The sequence below is a fragment of the Lithobates pipiens genome, unplaced genomic scaffold (genome assembly GCF_037356315.1).
Source record: "Lithobates pipiens isolate NorthernLeopardFrog02 unplaced genomic scaffold, aLitPip1_a1.2 Scaffold_3, whole genome shotgun sequence".
Classification (NCBI taxonomy): domain Eukaryota; kingdom Metazoa; phylum Chordata; class Amphibia; order Anura; family Ranidae; genus Lithobates; species Lithobates pipiens.
In genome coordinates this window covers 143,791,708-143,819,488 of record NW_027507790.1, presented here as the reverse complement: position 1 = coordinate 143,819,488, position 27,781 = coordinate 143,791,708, and the positions used below count along the sequence as shown (strand labels likewise).

At 44.7% G+C, this 27,781-nt stretch overlaps 1 protein-coding gene across 2 annotated transcripts in view; it reads right to left on the bottom strand.

Annotated features, from left to right (window-relative positions):
* Window positions 1-27,781, bottom strand: part of CHD1 (chromodomain helicase DNA binding protein 1) — a 162,130-nt gene that overhangs the window by 33,777 nt on the left and 100,572 nt on the right. For both annotated transcript variants that reach the window (XM_077462337.1, XM_077462338.1), the window contains 4 exons: window positions 17,041-17,191; window positions 16,496-16,618; window positions 7,520-7,666; window positions 4,025-4,258 (listed from right to left, as the gene is read on the bottom strand). In XM_077462337.1, coding sequence (XP_077318463.1) covers window positions 4,025-4,258; window positions 7,520-7,666; window positions 16,496-16,618; window positions 17,041-17,191 — 655 coding nt within the window. The remainder of the gene's footprint in view (window positions 1-4,024; window positions 4,259-7,519; window positions 7,667-16,495; window positions 16,619-17,040; window positions 17,192-27,781) is intronic.

Genomic DNA, 27,781 nt, shown 5'->3' with positions numbered 1-27,781 from the left:
ATACACAGACACATCCCCTTCAGAAGCTCTCTAATCCCCCCTTCCCTCTCAAGGTTTTACTTTTGCAATTGTTCTATTCGCTAGCTTTTAATAATATATTTCTATTTGTTAGCTTTTACTAACATCTCACACCACCCCTTTCTTATGTATAAAATAACATGCAATAATACATTTTGACACTGAACGGACATCATAAACACAGTCAAAGAGTCCTGTGAATCTGTCCCTGCAGCTGCAGTATTAACTATGTTTTAGAGTCCCAATCTGTCATAACAGACTTGTGGCCATTCATTAAAATTAGAAGAAAATAGGTTTAATTTTAAATTGCGTAGAGGGTTCTTTACTGTAAGAGAGGCAAGGATGTGGAATTCCCTTCCACAGGCTGTGGTCTCAGCGGGGAGCATTAATAGTTTCAATAAACTATTAAAGCACCTGAATGGCCACAACATACAGGGATATAAAAGGTAATACTGACATATAATCACACACATAGGTTGGACTTGATGGACTGTCTTTTTTCGACCTCACTTGCTATGTAACAAAAACGGAGTTGTTGTAAAAGTGGTTGTAAACTAGTGTGACTTTCTACCTATGGGTAAACCTAGAATAAGGCTTACCTATAGGTAGTGGAAATATCTCCTAAATTTGCGCCATTCTGCGCATGCGCTGTGAAGAAATGGACCTCCGTGCCGTTTCTTCCCCAGCGTGTGCCGTGACTGACGGCTCCCACGTGCATATGCGGGAATGATGTTGCGCAGCTACGGCCCGTCACAAAGCCGGAGTCTGCGGCCCCGGAGGGAAGAGGGGTGAAGATGGACGCCGCCTGCACAGGGGACAGCACAGGCTTCGTTTGTAGGCAAGTGTCACATAATGGGCTAGTATGCAATGCATACTAACCCATTATTCTTTTAATTTGCAGAGAGCAAAGGAGGAAGTAAAACCCTGTCAGAGTTTACTTCCTCTTTAAGGATGAAGTCTCACACTGTTGTCGGCTGTGGTAGGGGGCAGTGTGGACTGCGATTCTTGAAGTGTACAAAACGTATACTTCATTCACGACAATGTACAGCAGTGCAATGTGCCGCGTTGATGTACATTGCTGTGTGATTCGGCGTAGTGCACCGTGATAAAATGCAGCATGTCTACATTTTATCATAGCAAGTGGCAGGACAGCCATAGGCTGCGTTGCAGTGTGAAAGGGCACAAAGGAAAAAATTGTATCCTTTGTGTCCCTGTGGTGGCAGAGGTTTTGCCATGCAGTAAAATTCATACTTAGGCTTTTGCTGGAGGGAGAGCACCAGCTGAAGCCATTCTCTTGCAGCCCAACTTTGAATGAAGCTGTCTGAAGGGAGCAGAGACTGTTCTGAAGCATCCATCTGTCAGCTTGAGCTATTGAGCTTTGTAAACAGATTTTTTCCCAAAGGGGCTAAAGAAAACCTGAAAATCACAAAAAGCCAAAACATATCCACCTGCTGGCTGTATATGAAATACATGAAGAAATTGTTAATATTTAACCACTTCATTCCTGCCGTATTATCAAAGGACATCCACAGATGGGATTTCCCACCCTGGGCAGGCATCATATGAAGTCCTCCGCTTCACGCTTTTATAGGGAGCGCGCGCGCGCCACGTCACTGAGGAGCCGATGTGTGTGTCCGCGAAGTATGCCGGGCAACCACGATCGCTCCTGACAGAGCAGGAATGTGAATCTGTGTGCGTAATCACACAAAATTCACGTTCTGTCGGGAGAGGAGACAGAACGCGTGTTCCTAGTATATAGGAATACGGATCGGTCTCCTCCCCCAGTCAGTCCCACCTCCCCTCCCAGTTAGAACACACAGTGAGGGGACACATTTACCCCCTAGTGTAAACCCCTTCCCTACACCAGTGACATTTATACAGTAATCAGTGGCTATTTATAGCACTGATCTCTGTATAAATATCAATGGTTTCAAAAAAAAAAAGTGTCAAAAGTGTCCGATCTGTCCACCACAATGTTTCAGTCTTGATAAAAATCGCAGATCACCATCATTACTAGTAAAGAAAAAAAAAAGTGCCATAAATCAATGACCTATTTCGTAGGCGCTATAACTTTTGCGCAAACCAATCAATATACACTTATTGCAATATTTTTTACCAAAAATATGAAGAATACATATCAGCCTAAACTGAGGATTTTTTTTTTTTATTATTTAAACAAAAGTTTTCAAAATTGTTGCTGTTTGTTTATAGCGCAAAAAATAAAAACCACATAGGTGATCAAATGCCGCCAAAAGAAAGCTGTTTATGGGGGGGGGGGGGGGGGGAAAGGACATTAATTTTGCTTGGGTACAGCGTTGCATGACTGCGCAATTGTAAGTTAACCACTTAAGGACCAGGCCTCTTTTTCAGATTTGGTGTTTACATGTTTAAAAGAGTTTTTTTTTGCTAGAAAATTACTTAGAACCCCCAAACATTTAATATTTTTTTTCTAACACCCTAGAGAATAAAATGGCGGCCATTGAAATTTTTTTTCACACCGTATTTGCGCAGCGGTCTTACAAGCGCACTTTTTTTTTGAAAAAATTCACTTTTGAATAAAAAAAATAAGACAACAGTAAAAAAATTTATATTGTGAAAGATAATGGTACGCCAAGTAAATTGATACCCAACATGTCACACTTCAAAATTGCGCCGGCTCGTGGAATGGTGTCAAACTTTTAACCTCAAACATCTCCATAAGCGACATTTTAAAAATTCTACAGGCTGCATTTTTTGTGTTACAGAGGAGGTCTAGGGCTAGAATTATTGCTCTCGCTCTACCGGTCGCGGTGATACCCCACATGTGGTTTGACCACCGTTTTCATATGCGGGCACTACTCACGTATGCGCTCGCTTCTGTGCGCAAGCTCGTCGTGACGGGGTGTTTTTAAAAACCTTTTTTTTTCTTATTTATTTTAATTGATTTTATTTATTTTTACACTGTTTAAAAAATAAAATAAAAAATGGATCACTTTTATTCCTATTACAAGGAATGTAAACATCCCTTGTAATAGAAAAAAGCATGACAGGCCCTCTTAAATATGAGATCTGGGGTCAGATCTCATATTTGGACTAAAATGCAAAAAAAATTACATTTAAAAAAAATACACCTTTAAGAGGTATAGGCGGAAGTGACGTTTTGACGTCGCTTCCGCCCTCCTATGGTATAGAGACGAGTGGGGGCCATCTTAGCCTCACTCGTCTCCATACCCAGCCATCGACAGGACCCGATCGCCTCTGCCGCTACTGACAGCTCCGGTAAGCAGCGGAAGGTGCAGGAGGGCGGCGGGAGGCACCTCTCCCGCTGCTGATAGCGGTGAATCCGCCGCGAAGACCACCATTATCGTACAGACGACCGGAGCCTGAAGAGATGGATATCTCAGTTGTGGCAGCAGCTGCTGCCGTTACCGAGATATCCCTCTTCAAAAATAGGACGGCGTGCGCTGGTTGTTAAGTGGTTAAAGCAAAGCAGTGCCGTATCACAAAAATGGCCCGGTCAGGAAGGGGTAAATTCTTCAGTTGCTAAAGTTGTTAAAGTGGTTCTTAAGTGTAAACATTTTTTACCTTAATACACTCCTTGCATTAAGGTAAAATATGTTTAGGCATAAGTATCTTACCTCACCTCTCAATCAATCCAGCGCAGTGCACATCTGCAGCTGTTCTCTCCCCTCACTTTCTGGCCTCATTGACTTTGATGAGGCAGCAAGAGCCATTGGCATCAATAGACTGAGGCTAGGGAGTGAGCACGCATGAGTGCCCTCATAAGAATCGCCCTATGGGGGCACTTGCCAGGGAGGAGAAGCCCTCATCGCCCACTGAGGACCCGAGAAATTGGGGATCGGGCGGCTTCTTCAATTCCAGCGCACAGAGCTAGTAAATACAAACCGGTTTGTTATTTTAAAAATAATTTACAAAAATCGGTAATTTACATTAGTTCTAACCATTAAAAAATAAATTCAAATGATTAACATACAAATTATCATTATCTTGATGTGACTGCATTTACCTTTTCCTCTTTGATTTCCTTATCTTTCACAGAATCTTTTGTTTTAGCATCTTTTTTGTCCTTTGCATCTTTTTCTTCCCTCTTATCTTTCTTTACATCCTTCTTGCTGGTGTCCTTAATTTCTTTCTTATCCTCTACCTCCTTTTTTACAACTGGTTCAGGTTCTATTCGTTCATCATTTTCTTTTTCCACTTTAGACCTTTTACTATTTGTTTTTATTGAAACCTCTTCTTCCTGAAAAACATCCACAAATTGTTATGATGTTGATGCAAACAGTACATTTGCAAACAAAATAATCTATACCAGTGGCAGCTGGTGAAGTTTTAGGATAGGGATCCTGCCCCTCCACATTTGGCCCACCCCACTTCTCATAAGTCATGCTCCTTATAGAATTTACATCATATACCAGGCTGCACATTATAGACCGTGCTCTGCACATCATATACCAGACTGTACATTATACACCGGGCTCTGCACATCATATACCAGACTGTACATTATACACCGGGCTCTGCACATCATATGCCAGGCTGCACATTATACACAGGCCTCTACTAAAGCAGGTTAATCATTCCTATCTTGTGTATAACCACATCAGGCATCTTTTCTGCAACCTGTAAATTGCACATAACCTGTAAAATCGCATATATCTGCAATCTGAACCTGTAAATCGCATATATCTGCATTCTGCAACTCGCACATAACTGAATTCTGCAACCTGTAAATTGCACATATCTGCAGTGGGTGCCCCCTATGGACAGGCCGCCACTGATGTATACTCCTACACGTTAAAAGCCAAGCCAACCATTCTGACCATTTCAAGTTATATCTATATTTTAATAAATCATGCTCAGAGCCTGAGGGACACAGGTAGTCATTTACTATTGGGATGTTCAAAAACAGTCCAACTGTGACCGAGGGGTGAACAAATGCCACCAGGCTTACTAAAACAGAATTGGGGGCTACCTGCAGCTTAAAAGGCCACCTGAAGGGCATTACATTCATTGGCTGCCATCAGATGAGGCTTGAATATCCATCTGGTAGAACTTAGAACCACTGATAATGTGTACAGAAGACCAAGCCACAGCTTTGCAAATCTGGGAAACGGTGGCTCAATACCAAAGAGGCGCTCACAGAATAGTGTGCCCTGACAGGAAACGAATGTTCTAAATTACACACTACCTCTATTTGAAGAAAGTAGTGGTTCAGACTCACAGCCAAGCAATGGTGAACTGGAGAGAGGAACGGAAAAATTATATCCAGACTTTGAGGTGAAATGCCAAAACTACCTTAAAGCGGGATTCCACCCTAAAGTGGAACCTCCGCTGATCGGATCCCTCCCCCCTCCGGTGTCACAATTGACACCTTTCAGGGGGGAGGGGGGTGGAGATACCTGTCAAAGACAGGTATTTACACCCACTTCCGGGCATAGACTCCCGTGGGAGTCTACGCCATTTCCTGCCCTGCCGCGCTGTCTGCTGGGACACACACGGGTCCCAGTGACAGCGCGGAGATTTCCTATTGCGCGACGCGACTCGCGCATGCGCAGTAGGGAACCGGGAAGTGAAGCCGATTCGCTTCACTTCCTGATTCCCTCAGCTAGAATGGTGGCGGCAGCAGCCGAGGGCCGAGCGATCGATCGGCCTCGGCTGCCGGCATCGCTGGAACCCGGGACAGGTGAGTGTCCATTTATTAAAAGTCAGCAGCTGTAGTATTTATAGCTGCTGGCTTTTAATATTTTTTTTTGGTAGAATCCCTCTTTAAGGAAAGAAGAAAGGTAACGCAGTGTTGTATTTGTGCAACACCAGAAAGGGTTCTACGCATACTGTAAGGCCACTCAAGAGTTAAGACAGAGCTCTAATGGATTCAAATGGTGGTTTCTGAAGTGCCAAGAGAACCAAATTCAGTCACAGGGTAACATACAGGGGAATACATAGGACAGACACTGAACAAAGGTCTTAATAAATGTGAAGCCAATGGTTTCTGAAAAAAGATAGCAAGAGCAGAGATCTGGCCCCTAATGATGTGGATGATCAATTGCTGGTCAAAACTCAAACTATTTAAAAAAAAAAAAAAAAGTTTGAGTAAAATCATGGAAAATGTCCTAGGATGAAAGCCTCGTGACAAAAGCCTTGTGACAGGCAAAGTATGCCTTCAATGAATGGTGATAGACATTTTGAGGAAGTAGACTTTCTAGCGTTTATCATGGCAATAATGAATTTAGAAATTCCCATCCCTCAAAATCTGTGCTTTAACAGCCACGCCATTAAAGCCAGCAACTGATACAGGATGGTAAAGCCATCTTTGAGGGAAAAGCCAACCAGAAACTACCAAGAGTCTTCTCAGGTCAGAGTACCACATTTTCCTAAACGAATCCCAAGCTGAAGATTGCCAGAATGCTTGCCATCTTCATACAGCAAAGTAATCTAATACTAAGATATGAGCATCCAAGAGCACCCACTGCTTCTGCTACAGGATCCCTGTATCTGGAGACAAACGTGCCCAGTTTGTTGTTGAGCCTGAAAGCCAGGAGGTCCACAACTGGCATTTCAAACTTCTGACACGTCCTGGAACATTTCAGGATATAAGGATCACTCTCTCCTGGGTCCAGGAAATGCTGGTTGAGGAAGCCTGCTTGCCAAAAAATCCATGCCTATAATGTAAACAGGGGACAAGGCTAGAATGTGAAGTTCAGTGGGGACTTTGGGTCTGAAATTGTCAAAATGACCAGTTGCCCGCTCTAATGTCCCTGGTAGATTAGAGATGGACTCTGCAGGGGATATTGCAAAAGTGTGCTTACATCCTCTGCAGTCCGTATCCAGGAGTAATTATATTTTGCCACAAAGTCTTGTGCGACTGAAGTGGAAGCCTGTAAGGGGACTCAACCTCACCTAACAGAGCTAAGGGAAACTGAAGCGGTAAACAATAAATACACCCGATTTCAGATTAGAGAGGCGAGTGCTCACATAGGTTACAGAGTAAACATCACTAGAACCGCAAGAATGTGATCTGGGGGTCACCCTTGGCAGTAGGACTATCCTCTGTTTAGATACCGACATATTGATACTATGTGGCAGTAATGCAACTAGGCTCAAGGTAGAAGTCAAGGTCTCACATACTTAAACCCAGGCAGGATGGCCAGAGGGGATCAGGTCACTATAAGCATTTAGGAAGCATGTACCAGAGAACAGAGTTAAATATGGTGCCTTTTCAAAGCAGGAGCAGCAGTGGGACAATGCTTCCTCTATGCTGAATGGCAGGAAAAAGCATGCGTGCGTCACTCCACACACCCAGCAGATGTCGGCGTTTTTTGCCAGAGTCCAAGCCTCCTATAAGTGGCGGTATACCCAAACAATAGCTGAATACCTGGGTCCCTTACTGGATGAAAAAGAAATATACCTGACTGGCACATTTTGCCTGTGCAGTGAATGAAGGCTTAAAACTGACAAATGATACTACTTTCATACAGGACTATACACATTTATTCGCTCTAACCTTTTCTTCTTCACAGTCTTCTTCCTCCTCTTCCTCAGATTTTTCAGACGTAGGTGGAGAAGATTCGCTTTTTATTTCCTCTTCAATTTTTACTGGTTTCACAACTTTACTCTTCTTACCTCTAGCTTTCCTCCGCTTAGAGCTCCCCTGGGTATACAAAGGAAAATATCAAGTACTGAAAAATGGATAGAGAAAAAAAAAAAAAAATTGTGTCGATTATATATATATATATATATATATATATATATATATATACACATACACACATACATACATATACACATATACATATACACACACACATAGATGCACCCCCCCCCCCCCCCCCCCCCGGCAGAATTTATGATTTCTTGGCCATTTTTCTGTGAATGCTAAACATTTTTCACTCATGGTTAGTGTTTGACTGAAGTCAATCAATTAACTGTGTTTACTCTTTAAATCATAATGACAACACAAACTACCCAAATGACCCTGATCAAAGGTTTACATAACCTGCCGATTTTGGCCTGATAACATTGAAACAATGGCTATTAAAAGCTAACCAGCCTCACCTATGATCCGCTTGCTTGTAATTAGTGTGTGTATATAAAAGGTCAATGAGTTTCTGGACTGACAGACCCTTAGCAGCATTACATAGCACATAGCAGCGGACATAGCAGCGTTATTTGCTGGAATTCCCCACTTACTAAAAAAAAAAAAAAAAAAAAAAAAAAAAAAAACTCTTCCGCCATAGAATAAAGTATTGAAAACTTTTTCGGAGGAATAAAACTTTATCTGGGTGCTCCCACTCAGAATACATAAGCTTTTTTAAACCATAAAAGCATAGGAAAAAGAATGAACCAATTGGGTAATATACACAGGGGCTGCAGTGGTAAGAGCAGCTGCAACACTTGCCCCTCCTGATGGCTCACTCTGACCAGCCCTATTATTCTCAAGGGAGGATGCCATCTTTCCTGAGATGGTTCTAGGCTTCTGTGTGACTGTAAAAGTCTTTCTAAAGCCCCTTTTGAGGTGTTTTTACCCCCCTTCTGACCATAGCCCGATGCACAAAGCAGGTACTACCAGAAGGAATGCAATCACTTGCTTGAGCAATAGTCCAGCTCCGTTGCTCCTATTAATGCCCAGCCTGATGCAGCGGTAAATGTGTCAAAGGGAAAGCCTGTGTCACCAAACCTTTAAAATGCCACCTTTGCTCTTGTGGCCTCTCCACAGCCTGCAACAGCAAAAATTGTGCTTTTTAAAACACTCCTTCCTGCACTGGGCGTTGGAAGACGCCAATGCCACACTAAGCGCAGCCTACACGTCGCCTACAGATCTTCCCCCTCCTTTTTAAAAAAAAAAAGAGCTCTTTCACAGGCGAGCACGGGCTCTGATCCTAAGGGATCCATAGGGAGGGAAGAAGGAATGGCAAGGGGCGGTCTGGAAGCCGCAGAGCAGAGTGCAGTTTTTTTTTTCTAAAATTTCTTGTAGCGCTCTTTCCCGAGAAGAGGGGAAGAAAAAAACAGCACAGGGGGGCATCTGGTGGGGAGAGGGAACCCCCCAGACTTACTGGAGGTCTTGCTGCTGGCTGGAGTTAGAGAAACCTGCTGCTTCCTGGACACAACGTGGGCTCTCTGAGAAGCATGAGACGGTAAGTGCTCAATACAGCCCCTAGTGGTGACACATAGGCATGGCAGCACTTAATATATTTAAAAGGATACAGTCATAAGAAAATGTTAAAAACCAACAGACCCAATCTTCACCCTTCACGGTGGGTTCAGTTAAACCTTCAGGAGCTGGGGATCCTCGAGGAAACCCACAATCCTGGACCTGTAATAGCACCAGTAAAAACTTTATGGCCTTATTACCAAAAAGTACTGGGTCCAGCTCTCTAAAGAGAAGGGTTACAGGCAAGACCTTGTTTCTTCAGATACGAGGCCCAGATACCATTCAATTTGGCCAAAAAGACACTTTGAATGGATTCGGCTGTGTGGCTAGCTCCATCAGGGATTGCTCCAGTGGAGCTCAGCACAGCACATCTTTACTCGTGACCAACAATTTAGACACTGGTGAAAAAAACTGAGGAGCTTTCAGCAGTGGGAGGGGTTATATAGGGAGTGTACTTTTTGTCTTAGGGCATGCCAGTGTCCATCACCTGAAGGTGGCCCTATAACCCACATAGTAACTACTATGGCTCTGTATCCCAAGATGTACGCTAATGCCATTTCTTTCTTGTCCATTGAGGGACACAAGTCATCATATACTCGGGGGAACCTGCACGACCATTGGGAGGCCACAGAAACAACCTGATGATCAAGAAGAAATGGCCACCAACCAGACACAAATTACAACATAAAAGGGAACATTGAAGCATGGGCAAGCCTGAAGCCGGGCAACCTAAACCCACAAAGTGGTGTAATTGGGAGGGTGAAACAAACCTGCTTAACAAAAGAGATCACAAATGTCAGTTGAAAACAGGTACCAGGCAAGGGAACTGGGGAAGTCCTTGGTAGAGGTCAGTCTAGAAGGAAGGTTTTAAGTCCCTAATCCCATGGCCCCACAGAAGTCTCCATATCTGGAGACATTGTCAGAACAGAACAATGCTTCACCAAAATGGGATTATCGTGGGAATTCCTGTCCCACTTTCTGCCTCCTATCATCGGCCACCTAGGCAACTCCTCCTCTCGAAATCTAGATGGCCCCTCCCTGCCAGCAATCTTCTGGGACACAACTCAGGTCCCACAAGATCGGCTGGCCAATAGGAGAGCACAGGGCTACTCGCGCCTGGCCAGGAAGCCGTAACCTATCACGGCCGGGTGCCCAGTTACTATGGCAGTGTCAGAAGAGGGGGAGAGGAGTTAGCCTTTAGGCAGCAACATTGCTGGACCATGGGGGCAAGTAACAGTCGGTTTATTAAAAGTCAGCAGCTATGCTTTTGAAACTGCTGACTTTTTATTTTTTTAGTTTATGAAAACAGGTGGAACTCCTTTAATTCCATGATACTAACTCGAGTGAAGGGTTGATGCCTGGAAAGCCTCTCAACAAGGGTGGGCAGAAAATACTCTATTCTCTTGCTTTACACAAGTCGATCGATAGATCAACCTGTGTACAACCGGCCTGCCCATACACGGATCGAAATTTGGTGGGTTCCCGCCAAACCGGATTACTTTTAATCCATATATGGCCGCCTTAAGCCAAACCCTCAACAGTGGCACAAAAGGCAACTCTGGGGCAAGCTCTAGGAAGAAATTGCTGAAAAAATATCCAGCCTTATCTTGGATTCAAGAGTCACAGGGCTAAGAATGCTTCAGACTCCCCAAATCCAATGAAGCAGCAAGATCCATGGCACAAACGACAGGGGTCTTAACAAAACAGCTAAGAAGATCCTTCTGAGCGAATCTAGAAACTGGGTAACTGTGCCAGAGAGGCATCCTTTGCCATTTGCAGAGCAGTCAAGGAAGAGGGCCTAACCCAAGTAGTACGAATCCCATGGAGTCAAATGCATCCCTGTTCCTGACAGAACACACTTCTATCAACAGACTAGAGATTGCTCTGCCTGCAGATGGATCACAGAAACACCGGCCCTCCTCCAATATCTGACTCGGGGTCAGAGATGCATCACGAACCTCTCTTGTGTCCAGAAGGTACCAGTAGGGGAGATCAAGTTTCCAGGAGAGCACTCTTAAGGAGATCAGCAAGGGTAAGACTGGGACCCACAGTACACTCATAATCAGACTCAGGCTGCCTTACTCCTGATGTACAAAGAACTCACAATCATTTGTGTGGTGAAGACAAAGCAGTACTCAGGTGGTGTCTGAGCCTAGAGAGGGGGAGTAGGAGAAGATCTGGCAATTTGAATGGTGGTACAGGGAAGCAGAGAATGAGCAGCAGAAAAGCATCAGCGGGAAGGAAAAGCCTGCGTGTCTAAAGAGTCATCCTGCACCCGATTGCCTAGAGGGCAAACTACCTATAACTACCACCATCACCTAGCATTAGCAACCAGAATGCTCTGTGCATTTATTTGGACATCACACCATAAGGGGAAACACGTTTTAGCAATTCTAACAGGTCATAACAGATGTAAGGCTGCAGAAATATGCTCCACTTGCCCTATTAGGAAGTGGTCCATCTTTGCGTTGCAGCAATCTTTTTTAAGGATCAAACCCATTCTCTCTTGGTTAACAGATTACACTCAGCTCCCTGCTATGTGCTCTGCATGTGACATCAGATTACCATTCCCTACCTGCTAGAGCTAATAGATGCTATGTAAAATGTGTGCTTTATGAGGTTGTAGCGAAGGTATGGCTGAAGATAAACAGGTACAGCCTCTTGTAAGTAATAGCAAGTGAGACTTGTTAACTCAAAAACAAACTGGAATACTATGGGTCTGAGCAATTGGTGGCCCAGTCTATTCTAAGGCCTTAGGTAGATCAGATTTGTGCACACAAAGTCGATGGCATTTGGGAAAGCGATGAGGTGGAATAACTATTGGGACACTGGATTCTAGACAGCAGATGTCTGTGTCCACGGAGGGTACAGAGTAAACTTTGCGGATCAGTTAGAGGAGTGCCATGTTGCAACTGTGTGGCAGTGATGCTGCTAGGTTCAACATTCAAGGCAAGGCCTTAGGTATTCAAAAACCCAGGCACCTGGTGACTGATAAGTGTCAAAAGAACAGAGCTGATGTAGGCGGGCAGCAAGAATGAATCAAATATGCAAGTTCCACATGGCTCTTTTGTAAAACGGGAACGGCAGCAGGATGATGCATACCTAAGCTGAATGGCAGGAAAAAAGGCAATCCGTGCTCCAGCATCAACTGTGGTAAAACCAGAGGTAGCATAACAATCAAAAGGCACAACAGAGCAAATAATGAGGTACACCCCTGGTGCTCAGTCTAAACAGTAGGCTCAGAGTATTTAGAGACAGTGCAAGTGCCAAAGTAATGCCAAAAGGTGCTGGACCTGAAAAGCACTCCACAGCTAACGTTTACCATTAATGGATGCTAGAAAATGCATCAAGTGACGCAAATGCCCAAAGGTTACTTCCAACTTCTAGTCTAGCAAGGTACGGTGAACTCAAAAACCGCCTCAAGACCTTACTCCCAAATCTAGAAGCCAAAGATGCATGAATATCTACTTGGTAGAACTTTGTAAACATGCGAAAAGAAGAAAAGGTAGCAGCCTCACAAGCTTGGCTTGAGTGAGGAAGGCGTGGCCCTTGAGTAGGGACTGGCTGTGGCCAAAAAAAAAAAAAAAAAAGAAAGATTTAATCAAGATGTGAGGTCATCGATATGTGGCCCACAATCTATTATAGTCACAGTACTAGGAGCAAGAACAGGCTCTCTAACCACCACTTCTGTGCAGTTCAAGGGGCATTTGAGACTTGGAGTGGTGTTGCTCAGCTTGGAATCATCTAACAAACTTGACGCTGAATAGCACAGGAAGCACTGACACTTCTGGTGGAATGGGCATTGATCTGGAAAAGAAAACTGAGAAAAGAGCTGACCAATCCACCTAGAAATAGAGGATTGAGTAGCAGAATGATCCTTGTGAGTGACCTTCAGGCAGAACAAACAGGGAATCAAGACTGCTGATATGAAGCTTTAGACTTAAAAATTTGAACAGCTCCAACCACATCAATAGAGTGAAGCACCTTTTCTTTGGATTTTTAGAATTAGGACAAAAATGGCAACAGAATGACATACTGTTGGGGATGAAACTGATGAGCCAAACATCAGGAGAAAAGGCTTTCCATGTATACTGGTCCACTTTCTAGCCTTGAGAAGGGTAGAAATGAGAGTCGGATATACTGCTATACTCTCAGGAATGGAGGTTCAATAGCCAAGGCTTTGATGTAAGTGACTAAAGCACTTTGACCCTGTAACCGTAAATTCGGTCAAGCTAGAAGAGCCCATGGCTTGAACACCAAGAGATCTAGGATGTTTGCATACTAGATTTCTTCTTTGCCAAGCAGGTGTTATTAGAATTACCTAAATAATGTTCTCAACCTTTATCCTGCACAGTCAATTTTCCACACTGAGAATATGCACAGTTGAGTAGAGCCAAACATTAAGTTGTGCCCAAAACAAGATCAAGCTTACTCCCTCAGCAACAATTTTTTTTACCCTTTTTGATGCACTCCTATGGGTAAACTCCAAAGGCAGACAAAATATTGTAGGAAAGCCAGCAGAATCGCCTAAAGTTTCAGGATGTTGATCGGCAACATGTGCTCCTCTGACAAGCACATTCCCTAAGCTGAGAGGTTCTCCAAAGAACATGTCCAACCTGACAGGCTGGTGTTTGTCGCCAAGACCTTACACAGGAAGGAAGGATTTCCTGGTATCCAGAATCTGTGTGGATATCCAAAATGCCACAGCAGACTTGGGCATCACATTAGAGTCAAGGACTCCTGATGTTTTGTTCCTCACCATATTGAGCTACAGTGCTTTGGACATAGGGGAACAAATTCAAGATGGCCAACATCTTCCCTACCACCTTCATTCAGGCCCAAATTAAAAGACTTCCCAACAACCTCAGGGACTCCATCTGGGATCAAAGAAACAGGTGTGTCTCAAGCAGGAGCAGTACCTTTGCCTGCGCCACTTTGAGGGCAAAGTTCTTCAGACACTGAGTTGGAACCAAGAACGACTTCTGAAGGTTTAGCACCCAGGATAACCTTTTCAGGATTTTTACTGTTCTGCTGGACATCAGTGAATTGAGAAGCTGATCATCCGGGTACCCAACAATCCCAGAAAACAAAGCCAACACCTTGGTAAACACCCTGGGGATTGTGGACGAGCCGAATGGAAATTACACAAACCGAAAGTGATGATTCTTCACTGTGAATTGCAGAAACCACCGATTAAGCAAGAGAATCAGTAAGTGAAAGACTGCCACGTGGTCCACCATATCAGCGTTACTCACTAGTCCTGCTGCAGGGCGAGAATGCCTTATCTTCCATCTTTAACAGGTGTGCTCCACAGAGCCTTTAGGTACTCTAAAATCTATACACTGAAACTGTAGAGCACCCTGCCAATGAGGGCACCATATGCAGTGTACAAAGATTGCTGTCCACTGGATGCAGAGCCAAAACAGCAACATTACAGGTTGTCCCTGCTATAGGTACAGTCCCTCTTGGCCAACAGGTTGTAGCAAACAATCTACCAAAAGCAGGGGTGTTAGGAACAGGCTAGGAAATTGGGAACTAAGCCCTTGAAAGGTCTTTTGAGAGGCAGCTGTAGGCAGACTCATCACCCAAGATGATTGGGTAAAACTAATCCTCAGCTGAGCTTGGAAGGGTTAAGCCTGCATGGTGTGTTTCCTGCCTTTTTTGCCAGTGTCAATTCACCTAACCCATGTAGTCATAAATATAAAGTCCTTTGTGTCCTGTGATGTAATGCAGAAGAAAATAATTAGACCTGGCACCCACTACCTCCAGGTGCAGGGCATAGCAATGAGAACATGTTGTGCCCCATCCTACACCAATCTGTACCTGGGGGAGTGGGAGCGATATTTTCTCAGAGGGAGAAACTGTCCATGTACACTTGCCATCTCTACATGGCAAAGGTACATAGATGACATATACCTCATCTGGGAGGGTCCAGAGGACATTTTATATCAATGTCTTGAAGCTATGAACAACGCAATCTAAAATTTACTATGACCTAACCCACCATGACCTTTTTGGATACGTGCATTACTAAAATGTCCGACGGATGTCTTACCAGAGGCCTCGGTCGCAAGAGTACCACTGGTAATACCATACTCCATGCTCATAGCTTTCATCCCACTAGTCTTGTTAACTCAATACCTTTCAGTCAGTACTTACGACGGAGAAGGAATTGCTCCATGGATTCCACTTTCGAACTAGAAGCTGATAAATTAAAGAATAGATTTTTGGAAAGAGGTTATAGTAAAACCTGTCTTTGAAAAGCTTTCAATAAAAGGGAGCAGACTCCCTCGTTAGGAGCTTCTCTACAAACATAAAAAGCCCCCAGTGAACTTCCATCTACACGTGTAATTTAAAGACATACCAATCAACAATCAGAAATCAAAACAATTCTGAATAGGCATTGGCCTATTCTAGCTGAAGATACCGTAATTAAGCAGTTCAATGAAAGACCAGCCATTACTTTCAGAAGGGCTGCTTCATTGAAGGACAAACTTGAGTAGTGAATTTTGGAATGGATAGGGTTTATCCATGTTGACAGGGTGGCACGTTTGCCTGTGGTGGGGTGCTCTTATTGTACCTACATGTTAGGTAAAAGTCATTTAACTCTTCCCAGTGGTGAATGTTTTGATTTAAGAAACTTTGCAAATTGTCACACGCAAGGAGTAGTATACATGATGATATGTGATTAGTTCTATGTTGTTAAAACCAAACAAGAACTGTGGCAACGCTTATAAAGACATATCCACTGCATGCAAACATTTGCAAGCAAGCCTCCTATGTTGCCTTCTCCTTGGTTGCCATTGATCCTCTGTGGGGCTTGAGGTCTGGGTTAAGCGGAGATCTATGTGGGCTGCGCCAACAAGCTTTTTCCTGTCAGTCTAGACATTTAGTCATGTAAAATCATGTTCACATCTTTGTAAATGTATTATACTTGTTATGAATGTCATATGAAATAATAAAATCATGCATAATCTGGTAAAATTTCATATGAATTTAATCGTGCATTTTTCTTGCTCTTGATATATGTAGAATTGCTTTCACTTCCTTAGCCCCCGATAAAGGCTTTGTAAAAGTTGAAACGCCTTGGTGTGACTTGGTGGATAGGCATTTTAATACATTTTATGTATTCCTACAATATATGTGCATAGTAGGAATGTTCCAAGATCAGGACATGAATTGTCTAGATCAGCCAATTTTTAAGATTATACAATAAAAGTTTTTCTATTTATTTTTTTACATACACAGTTGTAATTGCAGCAATAGAAATCACACAAAGTCCCATTGGAGATCCATTTTTAATAAAATGATTAGACCTAAACTACTTACACCGCCTGAAAGCCTTTGTGCTTCTTTCCTTGCAAGGTCCTTGTTAAGTAGTTTAATGAGGTAGTCTGCTCTGGTCTGTAACTGCTTAGCTTGGGGCTTTTTGTCTGGATCATCTGGTAATATCTAACATTAAAAATAATATCATCAATGGTTGTCATCATAACCCAGTTAGTACACACTATTTGCAGCAGAAACAGGAAAATAGTTTGATGCAAACTATAAGGTGGATGTAAAAAAAAAAAAAAAAAAAATAGTAAAGCTTATTCAGAAAATGCAGATATTTCCCATCGTCCACGGTGTTCACATATCTAACAAATTAGAGAAAAACCCCACATCAAACACAAGTCCCAATATTTACATACATGTATCATTCTAGTATTAAAAGAAGAAATCTGAGTATCCAGTAATAAGTAGTTTACAGAGAATACTAAATTTGTAAAGATTTACAGACAATAAATTCAAAATGAGTATGGCATCCTAAGTGATATTACAATAGGACTTAAAATGTAAATACCTCATCTTGCTAGACAACATATATTACATACCTTTTGAGTTAAATTGAGGTCCGGGTCCATTTTAATCATCTCCCAGCTGCCATATCCATACTCATAAATGCCAATTAAAAGATTCGAGTCATCCGGCTTGTTCCATTCAATATCAAAATGTGCAGCTTTTGTGTGGCATGGAAGAACGTATCTGGGGTTATGCAAAGAGAGGTATATCACCATGAAATCACCTCAAAATGTATAGAAAACATGAATAGATGGATTCAAAGGCATTACAAGCACAAAAAAGGGACTTCTGCACAACTGTGGATGTAATAATGGTGAACTGTGTTCATTCACAAAAAGTAGGTGAATACAAAACACCTTCTCATCTGTTTTTCCTGATCAAAAAGGCTAAGGTTTAACCACTTAAGGACCGCCCTCCATCGTTTTACGTCGGCTGTTTGAAGAGGAATATTGTTATGGCAGTAGCTAGCTGCTATAACCCCAGTATCCTCTTCAAGAGCGGACGATCCTCTTTTCGAAAAAAAGTGGCCATGAGATCACTTATTTCAGGTCTCCGCCGCTTAGCGGTGCCGTCGGCAGCAACAGAGACAATCGGGCCCTATGCCTTACAGGCTGGGTGCAGAGGAAAAGATGGCCACCGCTCGGCTCCATAGCATTGGAGGGCGGAAGCTACGTCAAATGTCACTTCCACCCTCCAGTCTTAAAATCTGAATTTGTTTTGTTGCATTTTTGTGTAAATACGAGATCTGAGGTCTTTTTGACCGCAGAGCTATCATTTAAGAGGTCCTATCATGCTTCTTTTTTTTTTCCCTATTGCAAGGGATGTTTACATTCCTTGTAATAGGAATAAAAGTGACCCAATTTTTTTTTTCTTTCAAAGGGACAGTGTAAAAATAAAAAGTAAAATAAAATCTGAAAATTCATTTAAAGTGCCCCGTCCCACTGAACTCTTGCGCAGAATCAAACGCATACACAAGTCACACCCGTATATGAAAACTCTGTTCAAACCACACGTGAGGTATCACCGTGATCGTTAGAGCAATAATTCTAGCAAAAGACTTAATCTAACTCAACTGGTAACCTGTAGACATTTTTTAACGTCGCCTATGGAAGTTAAGGGTAAAAGGGTGTCACCATTCCACAAGCAGGCACAATTTTGAAGCATGACCTGTTGGTAATCAATTTACTCAGCATAACATTATCTTTCACAATATAAAAAAAAAAAATAATGGATTTTTAAAACAGCTTACCTGTAAAATCCTTTTCTTTAATGTACATCAGGGGACACAGAGCCATAATACTTACTATGTGGGTTATAGGGCCACTAATAGGCGATGGACACTGGCACGCACTAAGACAAGAAGTGCACTCCCTATATAACCCCCTCCCACTACTGGGATTCCTCAGTTTTGTAGCCAGGCAATACAAGTGTATACCAAGAAGGGAGGGACCTCTGTGCCCCTTGATGTACATCAAAGAAAAGGATTTTACAGGTAAGCCATTTTAATAATCCTGTTTTCTTTTCATACATCAGGGGACACAGAGCCATAGTGGTTACTATGTGGGATGTCCCATCGCAATGGCAACTGAAGGGAGGGAGACAACTAAAAAGTAGGGCAAAAAAAAAAAAAAAGACCAGAGGACTCATACTGCAGCCTTCAGTACACTTTGCTCAAAGGCAATATCCTCATGACCATTAACATTGATTTGATAAATTCTGGTAAATGTATGAACTGAAGACCAATTTGCAGCCTTACAGATCTGAGCCATAGAGGCCTGATGATGCACTGCCCAAGAGGCACTAATTGCCCTGGTTGAGTGTGCTTTAACATGAAAAGGAGGAAATTTCTTCTTTAAGCCATAAGCTTGAACAATCACTTGACAAATACATTTGGAAATAGTAGATTTTGATGCTGCCTGTGCCCTTTTTGGCTCCTTCTGGCAGTACAAACAAAACATCTGTTTTGCGACCCTTAGTGGTTGCCTTTAGACTGATCGCTCTTACTACATCACGGGAGTGTAGTGTCTTCTCATCCCTAGATTGAGGCTCTGGGAAAAAAAGATGGAATAATATCCTGGTTTAAATGAAAACCTGTCACCACTTTTGGTAGGAATTCAGGACGGGGACACAAAACCACCTTATCCTTATGCATGATCAAATATGGCTCTTTACCAGATAGAGCCGCTAGTGCTGATACTCTTCTAGCAGAAGAAATGGCAACCAAAAGATTATCTTTCTTGTCAAAAGAACCTAGGGAATTTACCATAAAGGCTCAAAAGGCCGACTGTTAAGCCAATAAGACCAAATTTAGATCCCAAGGATTTAGAGGTGCCTTGATAGGGAGATTAATCAGTGTTACCCCCTGTATAAAGCTACGCACCAGAGTGGGAAGCAAGAGGCCATTGAAAAAGCACAGACAAGGCTGAGATCTGGCCCTTTATAGTATTCAAGGCCAGCTTAATTTCTAATCCAATTTGCAGGAAATCAAGGATTCTACCCATTACATACTTCCTGGGGTGCCAACCATTGGATCCAAACCAAGAAACATATGCCTTCCAGATTCTATAGTAAATGATTCTGGAAGCCAGGTTCCTGGCATTAACCAAAGTAGACAACTGAAGGAAATAACCCGCGATCCTTTAAAATGTGGGTTTCAAATAGCCAAACCGTTAAAATTTAAGGTAGGATGGAATACCGGACCTTGTGCGAGATGGTCTGGCCATAATGGCAGAGTCCAAGGGACTTCTACCGCCATCTTTATGATCTTGGCAAACCAAGATCTTCTGAGCCACGCTGGGGCCACCAGAATCACCTACGTTCGTTCCTGCTCGATTCTGTGGAGAAGACACGGAAGTAGCAGAACTGGAGAAAATGCATAGATCAGTGAAAACTGATCCCATGGGAAGACTAATGCGTCTGTTTCCGCATGCTAGTGGATCCCTCATTCGACAAAAGTTGACGACTTTGTTGTTGAATCTGGATGCAAATAGGTCCACGTCCGGAATACCCCATCTCTGACATATCGCTAGGAAGAAGAGACCATTCCACCGGAAATAAATTGTTGGCGAGACTGCCTAGAGGCTGATGCCCCTGGCACAGGTGAGGAAGCACGTTTAAAAAGGAGAAATGTTTAAACTACTTCTTTACTGGTAAAAGAGAGCTTTTCCCATTAGAGATCCTTACGATGTATTTAACCAGATCATCTCCAAATAGCCGTTCACCATGAAAGGGGAAACTTGCCAAGTGTTTTTTTTACACGGTGCTTCGGCTGATCAATTTTTCAGCCATAGAACTCTGCAACAATGCATAAGCTGTGAGGCTTGAATGATAGAATCATCTACTGTGATATGTCTGATACGCCAGCCCACTGCTGGGCCTACTGATCAGGCAGAATCTTAAGTATCTCCACAAACTGTTGCTTAACGGGCTGAGATACACCAATTGCCGCATGAACCAGCTGCGCTACTGAACTTTCTAAAGACCTATTGCTTTTGGAAAGAAGTTCCAACTTTTTATCTGTTGGATCCCTTAAAATTAGCGCATTATCCACCGGACACGTGAGACTCTTGCTCACTGAGGCAATTGCAGCATCAATTGCTGGAACCCGCCGTTTTCTTATAAAAATCCTCTTCCATAGGATAAAGTGTGGAGAATTTCTTGGGAGGATAATATTGTTTATCCGGATGTTCCCTGTAAAAACCACTGCTGAGCAGCCGTGCGGTTTGTGTGCGTTTTTTTTAAAAAAAGAATGCTTTCAGCATACAGTTCCCCCGAAGGGGTTAACGTCAACATTGGGGGCGCAGGAGGAGAAACCAGTCCCTCTTTCTTAGCGAAAGATCTGCCTCCTCTGGCCGGAGGAGGAAAAGGAGGAAATGATGGCTTCTGACAAAGCGCTGTTTCCAGCATCAGGCGGTGAGTGCTCAATACAGCCCCAGTGGCGACACATAGGCATGACAATATTATAAACTTAAAAGGAGAAATTCATAAGAAAATCTCCAGTTACCTTCCCGCTGCAGGGTTATCTGAGAAAAACCCAATCTTCACCCTTCACGGTGGGCTCTGAAACCTTCAGGAACAGGGGAACCTAGCGGATACCCACAATCCTGGACCTGCAAAAGCACCCTGCCAGTAAAAACTTTATTGCCTTACTATCGAAAAGTACGGGTTCCCAGGATCCATCGCTCTAAAAAGAAGCATTTGCAAGACGACCTTGTTTCTTCAGACACGAGGCCCGGGTACCATTCCTTAGGCCCATTAAAGGACACTCTGAACGCATCTGGTCAGCATGGCTAGCCCCAGCAAGGATTGCTTCCAGTGGAGCTCAGCCCAGCACATCTTTACTCATGACCAACACCTTACACACTGGCGAAAAAATAGGATTTTTTTGTACTCACCGTAAAATCCTTTTCTCTGAAGTTCACCGACTGACAAAGTTCCTTTCTTAGACCATCGGGACATCCCCAAGCATTGCCAAAACGAGGGGTGGGAAACAGCATAGAAACTTCACCCACAATGGCATGTGGGAACCAGTATAAAACTTCACCCACAAAAAAAATAAAAAAATAAAAAACAGTGTGGGAACAGCAAAGAACTTTTACCCACAAAAAACAAAACAAAAAAACAAAAAACAAAAATAAAAAACAGAGTGCTCTTCAATCTGGGAGTCACTACTTTACAAACCACCTCAAACCTCACCTACTTGCGGTAACAAATGCAACAGTGCATTTACTAAAAAGGTACTGTTTTTTTTTTTAAAGGAAAAAAATGTAAGTGCAATTGCAAATTACACGGCCGCTTGTAAAACTTTGCGGCCAACACAAGCAGCCGCGGATGCACCGTCATCTACCTTGTAGAATTTTGTAAAGGTGTGGACAACCAAGTCGCCGTTTTACACATTTGAGCGACAGACGCTTGATGTCGGAAGGCTCAAGACGTTCCCCTGGTGGAGTGGGCCGTGACCGGAAAGGGAGGCACCTGCCCTTCAAGGCGTAGGCCTGTACTAAAATCTGTCTGATCCAACTGGAAATGGTGGCAGACGAGACCGCCGTGCCTTTTTTCGGACCAGCCACCGAAACAAACAAGGAGTCTGACTTCCGAAAGGGAGCCCTAGCCAACAAATACACCCTCAGAGCCCGGACCACATCCAGGGAATGGAGGGCCACCTCTTTAGGATGTGTCAGTTTTGGACACAGAGATGGTAACACAATGTCTTCATTGATGTGGAACACAAAAACCACCTTCGGCAGAAAAGAAGGTTGCGGACGCAACACCACCTTATCCTTCTGGATAACCAGATAGGGCGACTTGCAAGACAAGGCCGCCAGTTCCCGAAACCCTCCTGGCCGATGTAATGGCCACTAGAAAAAACGCTTTCTGAGAGTCAACAGATATGACGGGAGTAATGGTGGATGCACTACATGTCGGACCCCCTGAACAAAAGTGCTCACTAGAAGAAAAAAAAAAAAAAAAAAAAGACAGCCAAAGCTGATATTTGTCCTTTAATGTTGCTTAAAGCCAATTTCTGGTCTACGCCTTGCTGTAGAAACAGCAGGATCCTGGCTATAGAAAAGGAGAGTGGACGTCATCCTTTCTCCTCACACGTGTAAATGTAGGCCTTCCAGGTACGATGATATATCTTCCGAGAATATGATTTGCGTGCTTAACATAGTTGGAATCACTAAGTCCGAAAGACCCTGGTTTCTCAACACCTGGCTCTCAATAGCCATGCCGTTAAAACCAGCGATGGTAAAGCAGGAAGGAGAATCGGACCTTGAGACAGAAGGTCCTCTCGTAACAGCAGTCGCCATAGGGCGTCCACCACCAGGCGCACTAGGTCTGCGTACCAGAGATGCTGGGGCCAATCTGGGGCAATCAGTATTACTGGAATCCCCTCGGCCTCCACTTTGCGGAGCAGACATAACAGTTTCAGCGGAGGAAAGGCATAGATCAGCTGGTACTGATCCCACGGAGCCACCAGCACGTCTGACGCGTCTGCCCAAGGATCTCCTTTTTCTGGACACGAATCTCTGCACCTTCCGATTGAGACGGGAGGCCAGAAGATCCACATCTGGTGTGCCCCATCGCAGGCACAGTAGCCTGAACACCTCCGGATGCAACACCCATTCTCCTAACTTAGGTAGTCCGACTGACAGTTCTCCACTCCTGGGATGTAAATGGGCGATAGGGCCGGTACATGTGGCGGCCGAGCTTCTTGTTCCTCCTTGGCGACTGACATATGCCACCTCCGTGGCGTTGTCTGACTGGATCCTGGTCGGATACCCTTGAAGTCTTATCGACCATGTGGAGAGGCATGTGATCGCTCGCAGCTCGAGCACATTGATCGGCAACTTGGGAGTTCAGTCGACCCAGGGCCTCTGGTCGGAGGAGGAATCCATTACTCCACCCCAGCCGGTTAGGCTGGCGTCCGTTGTGATCACTGTCCAATGTAGCGGTAGAGATGACTTCCCGGACCGAGTGTCAGGGACCAGACTAACTGGCTCACCTGAATCTGCCAATCAAGGGATAATGGAGATTTGTCCCATTTCGTCAAGATCTCCTTCTCCAAGACTCTGGTGTGAAACTGGGCATGCGGTACTGCCTCGAAGGAGGCCACCATGAGCCCCAGGACTTGCATGCAGAAGCATAGCGACGACCATCTGCGGTTCATCAGCAGTTTTACCGCAGCTCTGAGAGTCTGCAGCTTGTCTGAAGCGAGAAAAACCTCTCGCTTCCATGGAGTCGGTACGATCAATGACTTTTTTAGGTTCTACAGCCACCCAAATTGCTGCAGGGTCTGCATGGTGATCGCCACATCCTCCTTTAATTCTGAGGCGGAAGATGCTCTCAGGAGGAAATAGTCTAGGTAACCTACGATCGAGATACAGCGTTGTCGCAGCAACACCAAAACAGGAGCCAATACCTTGGTAAAGACTCGGGGGGGCTGATGCCAAGCCAAAGGGGAGAGCCCCAACTGCAAATGGCAGAAATTTCTGATGCCGAAGGCATATGGGTATGTGCAGTTACGCATCCTGGATGTCCAAGGGCGCCAGGGAGTCCCCTTGATGGAGTGCAGAGACTACTGAGCGAACTCATTCCATTCTGAACCTCTGTACTTTTACAAAGTAATTGAGGGCTTTTAGGTCCAAGATTGGACGTACCCCTTCCTTTTTGGGGAATACAGACTGGAGTAGAACTGGAATCTTTCTGGATCCAGAACAGGTACCATCACCCCGCGACTCATCAGAGTCCCTTACTGCCCCCCATGATGGCCTCCCGGCGAGCCGGGAGTACGGGTATGCTGCAGGGGAAGAATCCATTTGGCGTCAAAGAGAGGAACTCTATCTTGTAGTCGGAGGAGATAAAATCGCAGACCCATTGGTCGGACAACCGAGAGGCCCACCGGGCTGCAAACTCCCAAAGGCGACCCCCCCACCCATGTTGCGGGCGAAGGTAAACCTTCATGCGGTAGCACTTTTGCTGACAGGCTTGCGGCTCCAGGGACGTTTTTGTCCTTCAGAGGTCGTCCTGTTGGGCTGGGGACGTTAAGCCGAAGCCCCGGGCGGACGAAAAAGCCATTTGTGAGCGGAAAATTAGGGCCCTTACCTACAGCGTGGCTCCTTAGGCATCCTGGCCTGTGGGAGTAGTGTACTCTTACCACCTGTGGCATTTTTAATAATGTAATCCGAGGCCCCAAAGAGCCGCTTGCCAAGGAAGGGCAAATACGTCAGGGCTGTTTTAGATGCCTGGTCAGCCGACCAGCATTTTAACCAAATCAGGTGCCTCAGCACCCCAGCTGACACTGAAGCCCTGGATAACAGTGGGAGAGTATCCAGGGCTGCGTCACAAACATACTTAAGGCCTTGCACTAACTGGTCTGCTAGTTCCACGCAGACAGGAGAAGCCTGTTGCTCCCCCAATTCACGGTGCAAAAGTTATGCCCACTCAGTGTCTGTGACACAAGTGCGGATGCCAGTACTGGTCGCATTGCTGACTCCACAACCGTAAACAAGGAACGGGCCACTGCTTCGGCCTTCTTGTCCGTGGGATCCTTAAAGGCAGGAGTCTCCTCTACCGGGATCGTGGCTACTTTGTTTAACCTGGATACTGGGGGGGGGGTCCACGACCGGAGGAGCCGACCATTTTTTGGATAACGCACCACCATGTATTTGAGGACCGAAAAGGTCCGCTGCAGTCAACCCCATTCCTTGTATATGAACTTATCTAAATAAGTCAGATACGGAAACACCTTAGGTGTACGGGCTGGCTTACGGGACCCAAAAGGGACCACTACATCAGCAGAGGGATCTGCTGTATCCTGAATCTTCAGGGTATCACGCACAGCTGTGATAAGTGCTCCAACAAGCGCTTTATCACGCACGGACCCAGACGGGGAATCGCCCTCACTGTCCAATCGGTCCTGGTCAGCGTCACCTGAAACCACAGAGCAGGGGTCACAAGCCTCAACAGGGCTCAAGTCTGCATCACAGCTCTCCCCGGAGGACGGGGGGTGCAGGGGCCATTTTTTTTTTTAACCACCTTTGTGCCCATGCACTGCCTCCATCTTGGCAACGAATGTATTAAGGACTGCTGACAAAGCGTCCAGAGGCATGGCACCATTTGCAGGTGAACCGGTTGCAATTGCCTGGATTTCGGGGGAAGAAACACCTTTTCTGAAGCCATGATGACCCTACCCTGTCTGCCACCTGTTGGGGACTTAAGATAGTTATTGTCCCACCCTCGAAACTGCTGCAGGCTGAGGGGCCCCCACCGCAGGACTCACCACCCTGACCGGGTTCTGCACTGTCCAGCTAGGTGTGCCTGTGTCACCGGCCTACAGAAAAATGGAGTCAGAGCATGCTGCTACCAGGTCACACCAAAAATGGCCAAACACTGTATGCCATGAGAGACAGTGAAAAACAGGCAGAGGAAATGGTGGTAAACAGCGATCAGCAGACACAGCCTCCAGACACCCAGGGGAGAAAACTACAGACATCCAGGGCACAGCCATCCAGCACAGTCCCCACCCCAGGTGAGAGCGCTCCCGGGGAGCCCGTCTCTATGGCACACACACCGCTCAGCAGCCCATGCAGCATCCCCCACAGGGAAGGGGGAGGGAAGATAGGGACCCCTGAAATCTACCTCCCTGGGAATGCCCAGCCCCACCGAGGCAGGGAGAGTTGTACTTACCAGTCCTGACGAGCTGGGGAACATTCCATCACAGACCCACTCTGCGATCAGTAGCGGGGTGGCTGCTGGCCTGGCACACTGACGTAGACATCAGTAGCCCGGTCATATGTGTGCCCCGGGGCATTACGCCCACCGGTCACCCCTGGAGCTGGGGGACATGCTGTGGCCAACCCAGCGCAGAGCTCTGGTCTGCACACACTCGCTGGCCAGGCTGGGGAGACTACAAGGATATCCAGCCTGTCACCCAGCTGGCTGTCGATAGCGGATCACAGGATCTTAATCTTGTGCAAAAGGCAAACTTCTGCAGAAAAAAATCCAGAGACCAATGGGCCCGCAGGGTTCCTAGGTCCTTCTTCACTAGGCAGAAAAAAACTGAGGCTGCAGGAGGCAGGCTGGGGGGTTGCTACATAAGGGACCACCCCTTGGGCGGAACTAGAAAGTTCTGGTTTTGCTATAACATGTTAACAGTCCTCTCCTGAAGGTGGCGCAACAACCCGATGGTCTAAGAAAGGAGCTGTGTCAGTCAGTGAACATAAGAGAAAACTGAGGATTCCCAGTAGTGGGAGGAGTTATATAGGGAGTAACACTTCTCCTCTTAGGGCGTGCCAGTGTCCATCACCTATTAGTGGCCCTATAACCCACATAGTAACTACTATGGCTTTGTGTCCCCTGATGTATGAAGAGAAAATTGGGCTAACTTTACTGTTGTCTTATTCAAGTCAAAAAAGCGCATTTTGTAAAAAAAAAAAAAAAAAAATTGCTTTTGTAAGACCACTGCGCAAGTATGGCAAAAAAAAAAAAAAAATAGGCCAGGTCCTTAAGTGGTTAAAAACAAATGCCACAATGAAAAAAACTTTATTCATATAAACAAGCATATGAATAAATGACAGCAACGCTATCTAGAGTAATAAGGGTAAACAAAGAAAAAAAAAAAAAAAAAAAAAACGGGGAACATATTTATGTCTACATGCTAAGGATATTCCTACATAAACCATACACAAATGTATAGGAAAGCATCAGTCCAAGCACTGCTAGGGGGAAAAAAAAAGCAGTTTTAGACAATCGCCAACAATTAGGCAGAAGAATGGAATTGACAATTTTGAATAATCTTCCAATGGCAAAAAACAAATGTTTAATGCAGGGTTTCGCAACCAGAGTTCCACCGCAATCTGCCAGTAGATTGTGTCCTGACCTAGCTGACACTCCATCTGATGAGCTCCTCCCTCATTTGAAGAGCACTGCAGGGAAGCAACATCTTAACTGTCCTGCACTTATCCTCACCAGAGGTCCTCTTCTGTCCACCCCAAGCACTTATATGTGAAATTTCATGCGTTGGATGAGAAAGGATGGCCAGCGGGGATTTGCATGCCAGAACAGGTAGTAATTGTCACAGCAGCTTCCCTGCACTGCTCTGCATGTGAAGGAAACTGCCTCTGCACTAAAGACTGCTGGACCCGGACCTTCAGTAATTTTTTAATCCTTACATGTATTAAATCTTCTGCCCTTCTTGTTTTAACTTTGGATAGCAAAACATTTTTTTATGACAGTAAATACCTTTTATCCAGCCCACTTCCTGTTTGTCTGGTA